A 15788-nucleotide genomic window follows, 5' to 3' on the forward strand; every position below is an offset into this window, starting at 1 on the left:
ATGCCTGTTACTCAATCATCAACTTATTAATCCATAATAAAAGAAAAGTAGATTTAACACTTCCATTCAATAGTTATCTAAAAACATTCACAGTTAAGAAACTTTAGAAAGACAATAAATAGGGTCCCATCACTTATCTCCTTTTTACTTCACAAAATCCTGTTATTTTTTTTCTCCATTATTTTCTTAATTTTTTTTTTAAAAGAAGACTTGGTTACAACTAAAAATTTCTCATTATAGCTTGCGGTTAGGGAAGACTATGTTGATTGCTTGTGTTTGCTTGATATAGAAGATTATCGAGATCTGTTTGGTGGTTTTGTGTTTCCAATTAATTTCTTTTTTGATTTAATTTATATATACTGACAGTGTAAAAAATTCTCACATATTCAATTTATTTTAATCCGTTATAGCAGGTTATAAGCATTATTTTTCAGGTTACTAATCTTACTCTATAGACAATTACCTATTAGTTATTTTAGTTTATGAAATCCGATAATATAAAATCTTATAATATTGTATAATTTTTACACCGTCAACATGTAGAAGCTAAACTCATTTATGTTTTCGTTCAAATTTTATACATTGTTACTGTAAGTAATTTCTCACACTATCAAATCATCTAAATGATATTTAAAAGTAAGCTTTCTTGAAATATGAGATTTGAAATCTAAAAAATAAAATATGTTATCTAGGACAACATGTAAGAATGACTTGATAATGTAAAAATATATTTATACTTACGGTATATATTAATGAAAACTCTTTTCTTTAGAGTCATGACATAAGAGGTGGTTAAAGAGATTTGCCATTTAGGAAGGAAACAATGATTTTCTTTGGGGGAAAAGAGAGGTTTGCTTCTTTATCACAACTTTTAACTAACAATTTTTTAATTTTCTCTCTCTTTTTTCATATCTCTCCAATCACAATTTAATTTGAATCATGTGTTGTTTGGTGTAAATAAAGCCAATATGATCCCACATTTGCCCAACTCAACCTCCAACTTACACACATAGTTCCTTTTTTTAAGTAATTTTCAAGGTTGTTAAGCTAGGATACTTTATTATAGTTTTAACTTCCTTTTCATTACAGTTTGCAATTTCCCACACAGAGACCCCACAATACAAGCACAAACAATACTAAATGAAGCTAATTTCAGCTCGTGTACATATATTCCATTTGTTTACTTTTTTTTTTTTAGTTAAAGTTGACGTAATATAAATATTAGGAGTTGTTTGGACATGATTTGAAATCATGAGATGAAATCGTGTTTGGACATGCAATTTGGATTTCTTAAGTTGTATTTTTTCTTATAGACATAAAAACCCCAGAAGTTGTGAAAATCATCAAAACTTTCCTACTTCATATACAATCTTACGAAATGAGCAAGTCAAAGTTCATAACAAAATTAATATGCTACTAGAAGGCCTTTTTAAAAAATACAACATCAATTGAGCAAACTTTAGTTCAATAAAAAGAAAAATTTAACATAAATAGTAATGTAACTACTCTTTAATATAATCCTCCTACCAACTTGCAGATTAATATTTGATATAAATGGTTGGTAAATATATCTACCAACTTATGGGTCTTTTTTTTTACAAAATATAAACTTATGGGTCAAGTTTTACATTTAAAAATTTTGAAATCATGATTTGAAATCCCAAATCATGCCTTTTTGGATGATTTGGGATTTCATCTCGTAAGATGAAATCGCATTTCCAAACGCCTATTTAAAGAAAACATAGTTGTTTTACACCCCGAGTTTTGTTATGATAATGGTGTTTGGACCAACTTGCTGGTATCTCAACCATTCCACTGGATACTTGCTACTTATCACTAGTACAAATATTGGGTGACTGCCCACCAAAATTTAGACAAAAGTGAAAGACATCACCTAGTATTTTTTGCTTCAGCTCAGATATGAATGTCACTACTAGTAACAGAGATTTTTTCCGCCGACATTCAGTGGAAAATTTATGTTATAAAACATGATTTTTCCACCTCATTCCTACCGCACTAGCTCACTGGAAAAATGCTTGGTGGAAACAAATTCCCATTGAACCACTGGAAAATTTTCTAATTTTTCCATGTGAAAACACTACTTTTTATTTTATTTTTTCCACCGACATTTAGTGGGAAATAGCCACTGATCATTTTTCAGCTGGAAAATACTCCCTCCATTCCATAATAAGTGACCTTTTAGTCTTTTTATTTTATTTTAAAATAAGTGACGCTTTAGGATTTCAAGAAGAAATTAATCTTATTCTTCCAAACTTACCCTTATTTATAATCCAGAATCATTAAATAACTTTTCTTTTTTTAAGCATTAATTGGGGGTAGGTTAGTAAAAATACTTATAATTTTCTAGAAGTAAGCAATTTTTTAAAGAGAGCGCATAAGCTAAAAGAGTCACTTATTATGAAACGGAGGAAGTATAGATTTTCTAGTAGTATGTGAGATTTGACTGCTCTTCTCTTACTTCATTAATTAGGCGTAACGGGTACCGTTGGATTTTTTTTTGTTTTGTCTTGCATCATGGCGTAATCCAATAAAGCAAAAATCAAGCAGGTGGGATTTTAATGATCAAATAATCAACAAAAAGACTAAACTTAAAATATAATAAGAAACAACAGGGTGAAATTAAGTCTTCTCATTAGCTAAATCTCGGTGGACAATATACAGTAAGCATAAATATTTGTACATATTCAATGAATTTCTCAATACAAATATAAGTTACTAGATTGTGCCAAACTCATATCTCAGCTTCTGCTTCCGAGGGGATTGTGAGAGAGCATATGTAGTTACTCGCAAAATAATCGAGATATACATAAACTGACTTGTACACCACTGATATTTTAAGGAAATGGAAATAAGTTGTTGCTTTCATGCTATCCATTTCTTGCTCGTAGAATCAATTAAAAAGAATGTTAATTCTACTATAACGGTATTGATACTTGCATAAGATTTATTCTGAATAATCTTGATTGCAGTTCAAATCCACATCTCTTGTATTGACTGATAGTTCAAGGCATTATGCAATAATTACGCAAATTAAATGGTTGAACAAACTGGGGTCCCTGAAAACTCAATTTAGCCAAGAACATTTTCTTGTTTCTAAAATGTGATGTATACCTTGAACATCTTGTCATGTTAAAATGATAGGCATTAATTACCTATTCATTTTGTCGGAGGATAGAGATGCAAGCGGGTGGGGTGTGTATCGACCCTTATAGTGTTGTAGCTAAAGTGTTAAGTATCCCGTCTGGGGAGTACTTATTTCAATAATGAAACTCAAAAGAATTGACAAGGACCCACATAACCGGTCGAATATGACGTTTAATTCGATGCGAAGGCAAGAACATTACTTGAGGAATTAGGAAGATGAACGAAAGAAACGCGAAAAAGGAAGCTACCCCATACACCAAAAGGCCATAGATCGATTGATAAGATCCAAGAAAATACAATACTCTTGCAGCAGACTCGGAAGACCTTTTAATAGATTGTTTTAGGCCCAAAATTAACAAGTACTTGTATAATTTTGACATATTTCTTCAACCCATTTTTGAAAAAGCTAGCCATAAAAGGAAACATAAGCGGGGCAGGATGGGTCCATGCGAAACAAGGCGGAGCGGGATAAAAATAAGGAAAAATGCTAAGCAAAGCGGGCGGGGCTGAGTTTAAACTTTTTCAGGATAAGATCTCACGACCCTCTCCGTTTGCCATCCTACTTATGTTGGACGGAGCCTCCAAAAATATTATTGTACCCAGGGGCGGAGCTAGCCCCTGGGGCGTGGGTTCGGAACCCAGTAGCTTTGATCTAAATCATAGATTTGTATTAAATTTTTTGTCAAATATGTACAAATTATTAATTTAGAGCTCAGTAATTTAAAAAAATTAGAACTCCGAACTCACAAACTTCAAATCCTGGCTTTACCTCTGATTGTACCCGTGTCAGATCCTCCAAAAATGCATAGCTTCTCGATGACGCACACCCAATAATATTTTTTGTAGAGTCTGAACAATATAGATCCTTACGGAGGGGGGGGGGGGGGGGGGGACATGAAGGTTGGGTTGGGGGTTGGGGTTATGCGGGGACGTGGGTTGCTGTAGATTTCAGTAGTCACACAAGTCTACTTTCAAGTATTACATCATCAATGGATAATGTCTATCACAAAATATTACTCCCTGCTATGTAACCACAACAACCAACACAACACAATAGGTAAAAGGTCAATATCTTGGAATGTTAAGATTCAGAATCAAACAAGCCTTCATTTCAGATGGACTATCACAATTTGTTTATGTTTTCCAGTTTAGCAAAAATGTACAGTCCAACTATCTCCATAAAACAAAATAGTTTTCATTCTCTAACTTCATTTATAACCTTCCAATAAAGTTTTATGATTTGGAATGACACCTAACAATTAAATAACTTAGTTTTGTTGGTCAATCTAAGAAGTACGTCTCTCTGTCTTAATTATTTATGTGAAAGCTTTCTCTTCTCGAGATTCGAACTATGTGAACTTTGACGACCATTTCAAAAGATATTTTTCATCATATTGACATGGGAAAAATTGGAACTTATAGTACTTCTCGTGTAGTTTTTGGATATCTGAATTTTGATTTTAAAATATTGAGTTGATTTAAGTCAATGTAGCTTCGAAGATTAGTCAATTGACTCTCGAGAAGCGAAAAGTACCACAAGTTGAGACAGAGGGAGTAATAAGCAAGAAAAAGACAGGACAAACGAACAGAAGAAAAGTTTAATTCTCTTTTAGTGTTTCCCTTCTTCTAAGTGCAAGCACAACATGGTATACTGTGTGATTGAGTCTGTCTCCACGAGTTGTTTCTAAAGAGCGTAGGATCTATGTCTCATGGACTCTTCAAAAATACTGCCAAATGCATTATGATCCTCCAAAAGTAGGCGTTTTTGAAGGATCCGGCAACATTTTGAATAATCCGAGCAACATAAGTTATAGACTTATAGGACACAAAAATAGCATATTTTCTGATAGAAGACAAATATTAGGCTTTACATGACCAAAGCAACCTCAAAAGCTACAAGTCACATTAACTACATCTGATTCATATTATCTGTCCGCCTTTAAAACTCGCCATTCCACTGATGTCTTCTTTAGATTTCATCCAGCAGAGCGTTGCAGATAGACGAAGCTGATGATATTTCCTTTGAAGAGGAGAACCTTTCATACGCGACATTCGATATCACTACAAGAAAAATCAGTTTTGTACTATTCAATATTTTACTATATATAATAAGGCCAATGTAAGGGTGTCAACCGGTTACAGAACCGGCCGGTTTCTGGTCTAAAAACCGGTACCTGACACCGGTTTCGATTTACCAGTTTGAAACCCCGGTTCCGGTTCAAAACGTCCAAAATCCTTTTTTTTTTTGTATAGTATATGTATATTATAGTATTTATTAGTATATTGTAGGTATATTTACATATGTCATATAAGTTTATAAGTAAAGTTTATATATTTACTGACTAACAGACTAATAGCAAGTCAGCAATACAGCATATACGTGTATATATATATTAAGTTATATGCTTAAGTTATACTACATATACCTAAAATATAGTAAGAATATACTTATATATATATATCAATATACTTAGGTTATATAACTTATATATATATATATATATATATATATATATATATATATATATATATATGTTTAAGTTTATAACTTTCTAGTTATATGTTCAAGTATATAACTTTCTAGTTTTTAATTTAAGTAGATGTATCATGTATATTATAAGTATATTCTTAGTATATTTTAGGTATATTCCTAACTTAATATAAGTAAAAATATGAAGACAATTAAATAGAAGAAAGTTCAATGAGCCATATATTTTATTCATTCTTGGATAACATTTATTTGCAAGTTGTAGTTTTTTTTAACTTGCAAATAATACATGAGTTGCAAAGAAATAGTAGAATAATAAAATCACCAATTCTGAATCATTTGGTTAATTTCCCCCATATCATATTCGGCCATGGAGATATCTTCAAAGTCTTCCATTTGGTCCGGTCCACTTGCTATCAAATCTTCAATCTCTTCCTCTTCGCCTTCCTCCGCTTCTAAGTTTTGGTTGCGTCGCTCCAATCTAATCCAATCGCGAATGCACACTAGTACTTGCAAGCTAAAGCCAGATAATGAGTGTCTATGGTCTCCAATTTGTTGTCTTCCCTGGCTAAATGCACTCTCCGAAGCCACGGTTGATACTTGAACCGTAAGGATATCTCGAGCCATTCTTGAGAGTATCGGATGACTTGCCTTGTATTTCTTCCACCATGCTAAGACGTCCAGCTCATTTAGTTCCTTGATATCCACATTTGGCTGCATCAAATAAAAGTGATATTCATCAAAGTTTGCATTACAAGAAGGAGTTGGATGTGAATGTAAAGCTTTTAAACCCGACAAGCCCTTTTTGCTACTTTGAGAAGTAGTAGGGCGTGGAGCAACGGGTGTAGCATGTTCTTCTAAACTAGAATAATGAGTAAAAACTTTTCTAAACTCATAGCGGTTTCGGCTTCAGCTAAAGATGGTTGCACTCCCTCTTCAATTTCTAAAAATGTATAAATTTGACCAACCAATGCTTTAGTATAAGACACTTTTAAACAAGGATTTAAAAGAGAACCCAATATAAATAAAGTTGGGATGGGAAAAAGATACTTCTTAAATTTTGTTGTCATATCAAAAATAGCCGCTTGATAACCGGGTTTATATTTATATTCTTGTAAAACTCTAGCTATTTCTGCTAAGTAGGCTAAAATTCCGGTTACCGTGGGATAAATTTTTTTAGAAAAAGCAAGAGTTGCACTATAAAATTTTTCTAAGAGTTCAACACATTCCTTAACATCTTCCCAATCCGTAAAATTTAATCAATCATCACTATTAATATTATATTTGTTGTGAACTTGTTGTATGGGAATCCCATACTCATATGCTTGTTGTAGCATAATGTAAGTGTAGTTCCACCTAGTCTCAATTTCTACTTGAATTTTCCTAGGTCTAAGGTTATTTTCCACACAAGAATTTTTAAAATCTCTAATTCTTCCCCTATTAGCATTACAAAAAAGAAACGCAACCGCGTCTCTAACTTTTTGAATAGAATCGTCAAAACGCATAAGATCATCTTTAACAATTAAGTTTAAAATGTGACAACTACATCTTACATGAAAAATATTTCTTAGCGGAGGGTTTAGTTCTCTTTTTAAAAGACCAATCGCCTTTGTATTATTAGAAGCATTATCTAAAGCAATACAAAGTGTTTTTCTATAAATGTTAAAAAATCTCATAATAGTAGACATTGAATCCGCTAAAATTTTTCCATCGTGACGACCTTTTCCTTCATCATATAAAAAAGCTATAATTCTTTTTTGCATAACCCAGTTGTCATCAACCCAATGACATGTAATAGCAAAAAAATCTAACTTGTTAAGACTAAGACCAAATCAGCGGTAAGAGAAACATTACAATTTAAAGAATTAAATACATGGCGCAAATAAAATCTATATTTTTTTATACAAATCTATAACATCCGCTCTACAAGTACTTCTAGGAATACCCTCAAATAACGGATTATAACAAAGTTGAATGTAAGTAACAAACCCCAAACCCGAAGGAAAGGAAAATGGTAAACAATCATAAGCTACCATTTTAGCTATTTCTACACGCTCTTTTTTCTTGTCATACTTAAAATTTTTACCGGTTCGTGGGTCTATCGTCATTTGAATACCCCCCACATTTGAACTCGTTTGCTCTCCCCAAACATCCATATGTTTCTTTCTCATATCACCATTTAGTATACCCGTTCCACCATCCTTACTAGTTTCTTGCTTAAAAGTAAATATTTGTCCACATAGGGTACATTTAGCGGTTCCGGTTTCCCTATCCTTAGTCATAAATTTTCAAATTTTAGCGGTTGCCTTACGAGTTCTACGCGGTTTGTCTTGTGTATGTGATTGTGCAGGACGTGTATCTCCTATGGGAATTTCGGGAGGTTGTGTTTCATCATCATCATTATCATCATCAATTTCATTAAAAGTATCGGTATAATGTTGTTGCATTGCCTCATGACCTAAAAGTGGATTATTTCCACCAATATCAATACCTAAATTAGGTGTTTCTTCCACAAATGTTTCCTCATTAAGCCCACGCCTAACAATACCACTACTACCGGCACCACGTCTAAATCTCTTCGCCATTATTAAATAGAATTAATTTAAATCACACTCAAATAAATCACAAGAAAATGAATTGCAACAAATTAAATTGCTAGAATTAAATTGTGAAAAATAAAGATAGAGTTGGAACGAAGGTACCAAATTGCCGGACTAATTTCCAACAAAGTGAAGGCGGCTACAATTGCAAATCCACCAAAGCTACTTCGGATTGTTGCAAAATCACCAACTCCACCAACAATATTATAATTGCAAAATTAATAATTGAAACTATAATAAGACTTTATAATATTTATTTGAGAGAAATTTAAAGTGGCTAATTGTTGCAAAGTAACTATAATTGAGAGATTGAGATTTGAGAGAAAGAGATTAAGAGAAGAGTGAATTGGTGTGGATTAAAATGGAAATGGAGAGGGGTTTATATAGGGGTGGGGGATGGGTTAAAGTGTTAAAAAAAAAGTTTGGGGGGTTTGGGTTGGGGGGGGGGGGGGGGGGAAGAGTTGGGGACCGTTTGGCAACGGCCATTTTTGCAAATGGACCGTTGCCCAACGGTCCAATTTGGGCCCAAAGCCGCAACGGCTACAAAGTATTTTTTTTTTTAAATTTCACCGGTTTACCGATTCCAGTTTCAAAAAAATTGAAACCGGACCGGTACAAAATAAACGGTTAACCGGTAAAACCGGACCGATTGACACGTTTAGGCCAATGTAACCTTTTTGTAGTCCTTAGTTAGCGTTAGTTAGAGTCCTTGATTAGATTACAACTGAGAGTTGCCAACTAAAGATTGTCTTTTTCCATATTTATCACTATATTTGTCTTTTATTGTTTCATATACTATAGGTTGTTTAAAAAAGACACTTTTAAAACCTTTTTGATAATACAAAACCCCTAGGCTAATTTTTTTAAGGTGATGTGACATGTACTAACTTCTTCATACTCCCTCTGTTTCAATTTATGTGAATCTATTTCCTTTTTAGTCCGTGCCAAAATGAATGACCTCTTTTCTAATTTGGAAATAAATTCACTTTATGAAATGATTTACAGTCACAAAAGTATTCAAGACTTATTTTGAACCATAAGTTTCAAAAGTCTTTACTCTTTCTTAAATGTCGTGTCCAGTCAAATGGGTTCACATAAATTGAAACGGAGGGAGTATATCTTATTTTTACTCCTACTTTATTTTCTTAAGTGCCACACCTAATTTTGATAAATTTAGAAAATTTTAAACTCTTTTTAAAAGGCTTAAGAAATTGTGAATTCCATGAAGTCAATTAAAAGAAACACGTCACTATGCGTAATTTGAATGAGAGAATACACCACATTTGCAGTTACCTTGATTAAAACATGTACTGCACCCAAAAATCGAAATTTCTCTAATTAACAGCTCTTTAATTGCTCAGTGTGAAACTTTAAAAATTTAACAGATAAAATTGGTTTTCATTTGGATTAAATGTTGTTACCTAAAATATTTATTTTTATCTAATCATTTGTTAACAATATTGAAATATGAATCTTCATTGGCATATTATGTTGGTTTGCAGGTTAATTAGCCATATTGTTCATGTTTAACAAAATTAACTTTCTTTTTTGGATATTATTTGGTGTATTATAATATTTTTTTTTTTAAATTTGATACACATACTTAGTGATATTTTCTATGCATAACGAACAATGTAAGTTGTAGTTTATACTCCATTCATCTAAAAAAATAATGCAAGGCGTACTATTCGGTCAGTCAGTTCAATATTTGGTATGAATTCATAAATATATTTCTTAATATATATTTACACTTAAAATTTACATAAAAAGAAATTATAATCTGAACTTGATAGAGTAGTTAAAATATTGAGAACATCTTTGAAAAATATGTAGTTAATGAAGCAATTTTTTGGTTTCTTAGGCAGGATTAATGTCAAACAAATTGTTACAAAAGGGAATATACTTTTTATTTCTTTTATATATCTTTTTTTGGGTGGGTGAAAAAATGTTAGGTAGTGATTGTTAGCATAGGGAAACATGATTAAATGAATCATGAAGCATTGAATCTTCATTTGTGTTTGAGAAATAATTAAAGTATACATTTTATAAAATAATATTCCATTTAAACTAACAAAAGGAAAAATGTCATTTTCTCATCACGTAAATTTTTAGAAAGTAGCACAAAAGTCTACTTATATTAAGAAAAGTAATTAATTTTCTTCATACCCCACATGGTGAGATTGTACTGGGCTTGTTGTTGTTGTGTTGTTGTTGTAATTAATTTTCTTCATCTTTTCGATATACTTTGTATAATTTAATTGAAATTGACATCTACAGACATTAGTAAGTATACAATTTTATTTTTATTTGTTTGAAAGTTATCTTTGATTATAAGTAACCTCATTAAAATCTCAAAAAAAGAATAAATATAGCATAAATAGTTGATGTCTCTAGAACAATACTATTTTTCTTCTTTTTGGAAGAAAACGGTATAGTTCATATTGGATGTTGTTAAAAAATTAAGAGACTTTATGTCATATAGTTGTTTTCAGGTTAAAAAAAAAAAAAAGGTCTCAATTTTTAAATATTTTTTTGCAATCTAAATATATGGAAAGTCTTTAGTTTTTAAGAGTTTGCAGAAAATATCGAACTAATCTTTCAATAAATTAATATCACAAAAAGGAAATTTAACTTTTAATCTTAGTTTTGGGCCTGTGCTAAAGTTAGCCGAAACTATCAAACTAATCTTTCTATAACTTAATGTCACAGCGAGCGGAAAAAAAAATTACAAATTTAACTTTTTATCTTAGTTTTGGGCTCGGGCTTAGCACGGGCCAAATGCCACTAGTTATAGAACATAAGGATCAATATAGCATATAGAATTTCGATTTATCACAATTCTAATACTAATATTATTAAATGGTGATTGTAAATATTGTTGATATTCTTTTATTTTCATTTCTCCCCCCTTTAGGCGAAAGTGAAGATAAAAAATAAGAATCGATCGTTCAAGTATTCCAAATTGAATGACAAAATGACAAGAAGAGAGACATATGGATGGGGTTATATATCCATCTATATTGAATTGCGGATTTCGTAATGATAAAATCATTTTTGATTGGAAAAAAAAAATTCTGGATAATTTGTCATGGATTTTGGGCCGTCATATAACTGCTCGTCTTTAATTTTTGTGACGAAAAACATAAAATTGTGACAAAATATTTATGACAAACAAGTCTTTAAGTTCCAAGAATTAGATTTTCCACTTCTCGGAACTACATTTATCATAGCATAGATACTAAAGAAGTTTAAAATAATGTCTTTTTTCCCCTATTTATTTTATTCGCATGCTAAAGATTGCAGCCACAAAGTTGGCTAACAGTCCAGACAAATTTTCATCGTATACTAAATAAAAGATACGGATGTTGGCCTGTTCTTATATCGATGGTCCTAACATAAACTAAATACACAAAAGGGGATTGGAAAGGAGAACAGGAGTCATGCAGAAGAAAGTACCATAAGGCCGGGTGACTGTAATTTGTTCAATGAATACAATAGAAAATGAAATTTTTTACCTAAAGAAGGTGACGACTATCGTACATATTTTGCCATCAGTGTATGCATTATTCATCATAAATTACCTAGTTTTACGCTGACTGTCAGTATACTACCCAAAAGCTTGTAGTTAGTCTAGTATTATGAGTTTTGAGGGGGCAGGGGAATTTATTCTGCTAATTACTGCTAAATATTATTGACTTCACTGTATGGGTATTTAACTTCATGTACCAATTGACATGGATTGATAGGAGTTAATGACATATGTTATATGTATCGAGAAATTAAATAAAGTTTACTTCAAATAAACTAGAAACTAAACAAAATCTCTGATTTCTCTGTCGATTTTCAAACTAGACCTCAATAAATATTAACAGGATAATGTTTTCGACAAAACTGCTAACATGTTAAGTGAAAATGATTGGGGAATACCAAAGTAGTTGGGGCACAAATAAGGCTCGCTGTGTATTAGGACTTAGGACTTAGGAGTAATAGATACATTGGCAGACTTAGGACCCTGCTTGGCCATAAGAATTATTCACTTTTTTGGAGTATTTTTTTACTTTTTTTTTTAAATCAGTGTTTGACCATGAAAATTCCAAATACAACTTGAAGTTATATTAGGAATTTGAAAAACAACCAAAACTTGTTTTTCACTTTTTTCACAATCAAACCTTGTTGAAAAAGTACATTTCAACAACAAAATATTATTTTCAAATACTACAACCAAACACAACTCCAACTTCAAAAATTCCAAAAAAAGTGAATGTGTTTTTGGTTTCTATGGCCGTTTACTTAGCGTACAAGCTATGGGTAAAAACTCTCTTATATGACGTTGTGTATTAGGAATATTAGATACAAGGATGGGTTTAGTGAACAAGTTATGGCTCAAACTGTCTCTTATATGCAGTGGCGGAGCCAGAATTTTTCTGGGGCCGGGGGAGCGGGGGTGGGGGTTCAAAATATAAGAAAATAAACACATGAAGAAGCAAAGAGAATTCTTTCGCTGAAGGGGGTTCGGAAACCCCTTCCAACCACTTGGCTCACCCCCCCCCCCCCCCCCCCTTCCTCCTGCCCGCTTATATGACGCAGTGTATAATTAGGAGTAATTAATGCATACATTATACGAACTTAATGTACAAGTTATGGGTCGAAACGCCTCTTATATGACGCTGTGTATTAGGACTACTAGATACATCAATGGCTTTAGTGTACAAGTTATGGGTCAAAACGTCTCTTATATGACGCCGTGGCCTGTGTATTAGGATTAATAGATACATGGACGGACTTAGTCTACAGGATTCACTCGAACCTACTAGCTTTGACTCAGACCATATTATATACTTTATGTATTTAAAAATCTACTAAAATATTTACAAATATTATATCTGAACATAGTAAATCAAATGAATTATTGGAAAATTTCAAACTCGAACCTATAAATTAGTAAAAATCATGAAACCTCTTATTAGATGTACATGCGTGATAAATTATTATTTTGGGGTCCGTTGGGGTGAAACTTTTGCTAGGGTGAAAATTATTTTCCTCCTCCTCCATAATAGATTCCGATTATTATTATTATTAAACGTGTGCTACAACGAATAGTAGTAAATAATCCAACTTGAAACTTAGTCAAAACCCTACTAATTAGCATTTGCTGAAGAAGTCATCCTTTTTAGCACTAAAATTAGGCTCTAATGAATCCTTTTGTTGCGCTATTATTGTTACGTAAAATCTCACCATAAAAACAGTACTCATTTCTCACTCTCTTCTATGCTCTCACTTTCTTTATTCATCTCTATAATATCATGGAATTTTTTAACGAATTACTTACCCTCATGTGTACCGCGGCAGTTGTTTTCGGCGGAGGCTTTTTTTATTTTGCTTGCCTCTTCGGCTCTGCCGAGCAGAAGGGTAAAAATGCCGTTCAACTTTCTGGTGGTTCTCTAGCCAAAGAGAAAGTTCAAGAAGGGTACGAACAATACTCGTCTTTCTTCCGCCACCCTAATGGAAATGAAATCGACACCTCCAATAAAGTCCCTGCCTTTGTTGACACTTTCTATAATCTCGTCACTGATATATACGAGTGGGGTTGGGGCCAATCTTTTCACTTCTCCCCTCGTATCCCAGGAAAATCCCATCGCGATGCCACGCGCATGCATGAGGAAATGGCTGTCGATCTCTTGGATGTGAAGCCCGGAGCCCGTATCCTTGATGCTGGTTGTGGGGTTGGTGGCCCAATGCGGGCTATCGCGGCCCATTCTGGTGCTAACATAGTTGGCATCACCATTAATGAGTACCAGGTAAAACAGGCCCGGGCTCACAACAAGAAAGCCGGGCTTGACTCTCAGTGCGAGGTGGTTTGTGGCAATTTCTTGCAAATGCCGTTTGCGGACGACAGTTTCGATGGAGCTTACTCTATCGAAGCAACATGTCATGCCCCAAAACTCGAAGAAGTGTATAGAGAGATCTATCGGGTGTTAAAGCCTGGATCTCTGTACGTTTCCTATGAGTGGGTTACAACCGAATTGTACAATTCGGATGATCCTGAACACGTGGAGATAATTCAGGGGATTGAAAGGGGTGATGCTTTGCCAGGGTTGAGAAGCTACAAGGACATTGCTGAAATCGCTACTAAAGTAGGTTTCGAGGTGGTGACGGAGAGTGATTTGGCTAAGCCACCTGCGGAGCCATGGTGGACGAGGCTCAAGATGGGGAGGATCGCTTATTGGAGGAATCATGTCGTGGTCACTGTGCTTGCTTGGCTAGGGATCGCACCTAAGGGTGTCACGAATGTCCACGATATGTTGTTTGTGACAGCTGATTATTTGGCTAAAGGGGGTGACACTGGCATTTTCACTCCTATGCATATGATTCTATGTAGGAAGCCTGAATAATACACTAGAAAAAGGATTACTTTGTGACGAATGATCTTACTTACGGAGATATTATCGACGGAATTAGATAATTAGCGATGAAAATCATGCATGTTTAGGGAAAATTAGGCACGTTTAGCATTATTATTAATCTTTTTTTGTTTGTAGTGACAAAAGGTAGGGGAATGGCAGAGCAAATGAGCAAAAATTGTTGGAGCAAATATAATTCCTATTTGATAGCTTTGACTTTTAAATTTTCATGGCAAATATCTCTTTGTTAGTGATTGAATCGGTGGTGTCCCTATGGACATATCTGACAAAATTGGATCATTGTTAACTTTCTTTTCCTTATAGTTTGATTTTGTGCATCAAAGATGAGATCTCATTCATGCTTAAATTAACCTTTCCCCCCGCTCATTTTTTGCATGGTCAATTATGATACGTATCCCTTTTTATGCTTCTATTGAGCCGAGGGTCTCTCGAAAACAGCCATCCTACCTTGGTAGGAGTAAGGTCTGCGTACATTCTACCCTTTCCAGACCCCACGATATGGGATTTCACTGGGTTGTTGTTGTTGTTGTTGTAATTATGATACGTATAAATCATGTGGTTTAGTTGTGTTATGGGTTTGATTCTGTTAGTTAACCAGAGAGCGAAATTAAAGAGGACGTATTACACATTTAATATCCACATTCCTTAATTTTAGTTGGATAACAGAATTACTGTTAATTTTTAAATATTGGATGGTTAGAACTAATCAAGTTAGTTTAGATTTAACTATAATTGTGTGTGTACTGGAAGAATCCTAAAACCAGACAACGACTTCCAAATTCTTCAATGTCGTCTACCAATTAAATATTGGATACTAAAATCTTTTTCAAGTGTGATGTTTTAGATGTGGGATTTTTTTTTTTGGAATGTTAAAATTAATCAATTAAAAATAGATTTGACTACAAGTATGACAGGGAATGTGATTGTGGTGTTAGAAAAAAAGTAAATGTTTTTTTTTATTTTTTTATTTTGTTTTTAGTGGGTAGTAAATTTAATGTAAAAAGGGCAAAAAGAGTGACAAATAATAAATAGGATGTGTCTAGCGGTGGCAGCGTGGGTAAAACACTGCTTGCCACAAACTGGTTCTGCATGAAAAAAATATATTACTCTCTC

General features: G+C 33.3%; 1 protein-coding gene across 1 annotated transcript; it reads left to right on the forward strand.

Annotated features, from left to right (window-relative positions):
- Positions 1–13539: 13539 nt before the first annotated feature.
- Positions 13540–14992, forward strand: LOC132642768 (24-methylenesterol C-methyltransferase 2-like). The gene has a single exon (XM_060359811.1). It carries the CDS (start codon positions 13557–13559, stop codon positions 14643–14645), a length of 1089 nt encoding a protein of 362 aa, XP_060215794.1. The 5' UTR covers positions 13540–13556; the 3' UTR covers positions 14646–14992.
- Positions 14993–15788: the final 796 nt, after the last annotated feature.

This window comes from Lycium barbarum, chromosome 5, assembly GCF_019175385.1.
Source record: "Lycium barbarum isolate Lr01 chromosome 5, ASM1917538v2, whole genome shotgun sequence".
In the NCBI taxonomy this organism is placed as follows: domain Eukaryota; kingdom Viridiplantae; phylum Streptophyta; class Magnoliopsida; order Solanales; family Solanaceae; genus Lycium; species Lycium barbarum.

What these genes read in the sequence shown, in the direction of transcription:
- LOC132642768 (XM_060359811.1), top strand. Translation starts at nt 13,557, where the DNA reads ATGGAATTTTTTAACGAATTACTTACCCTCATGTGTACCGCGGCAGTT.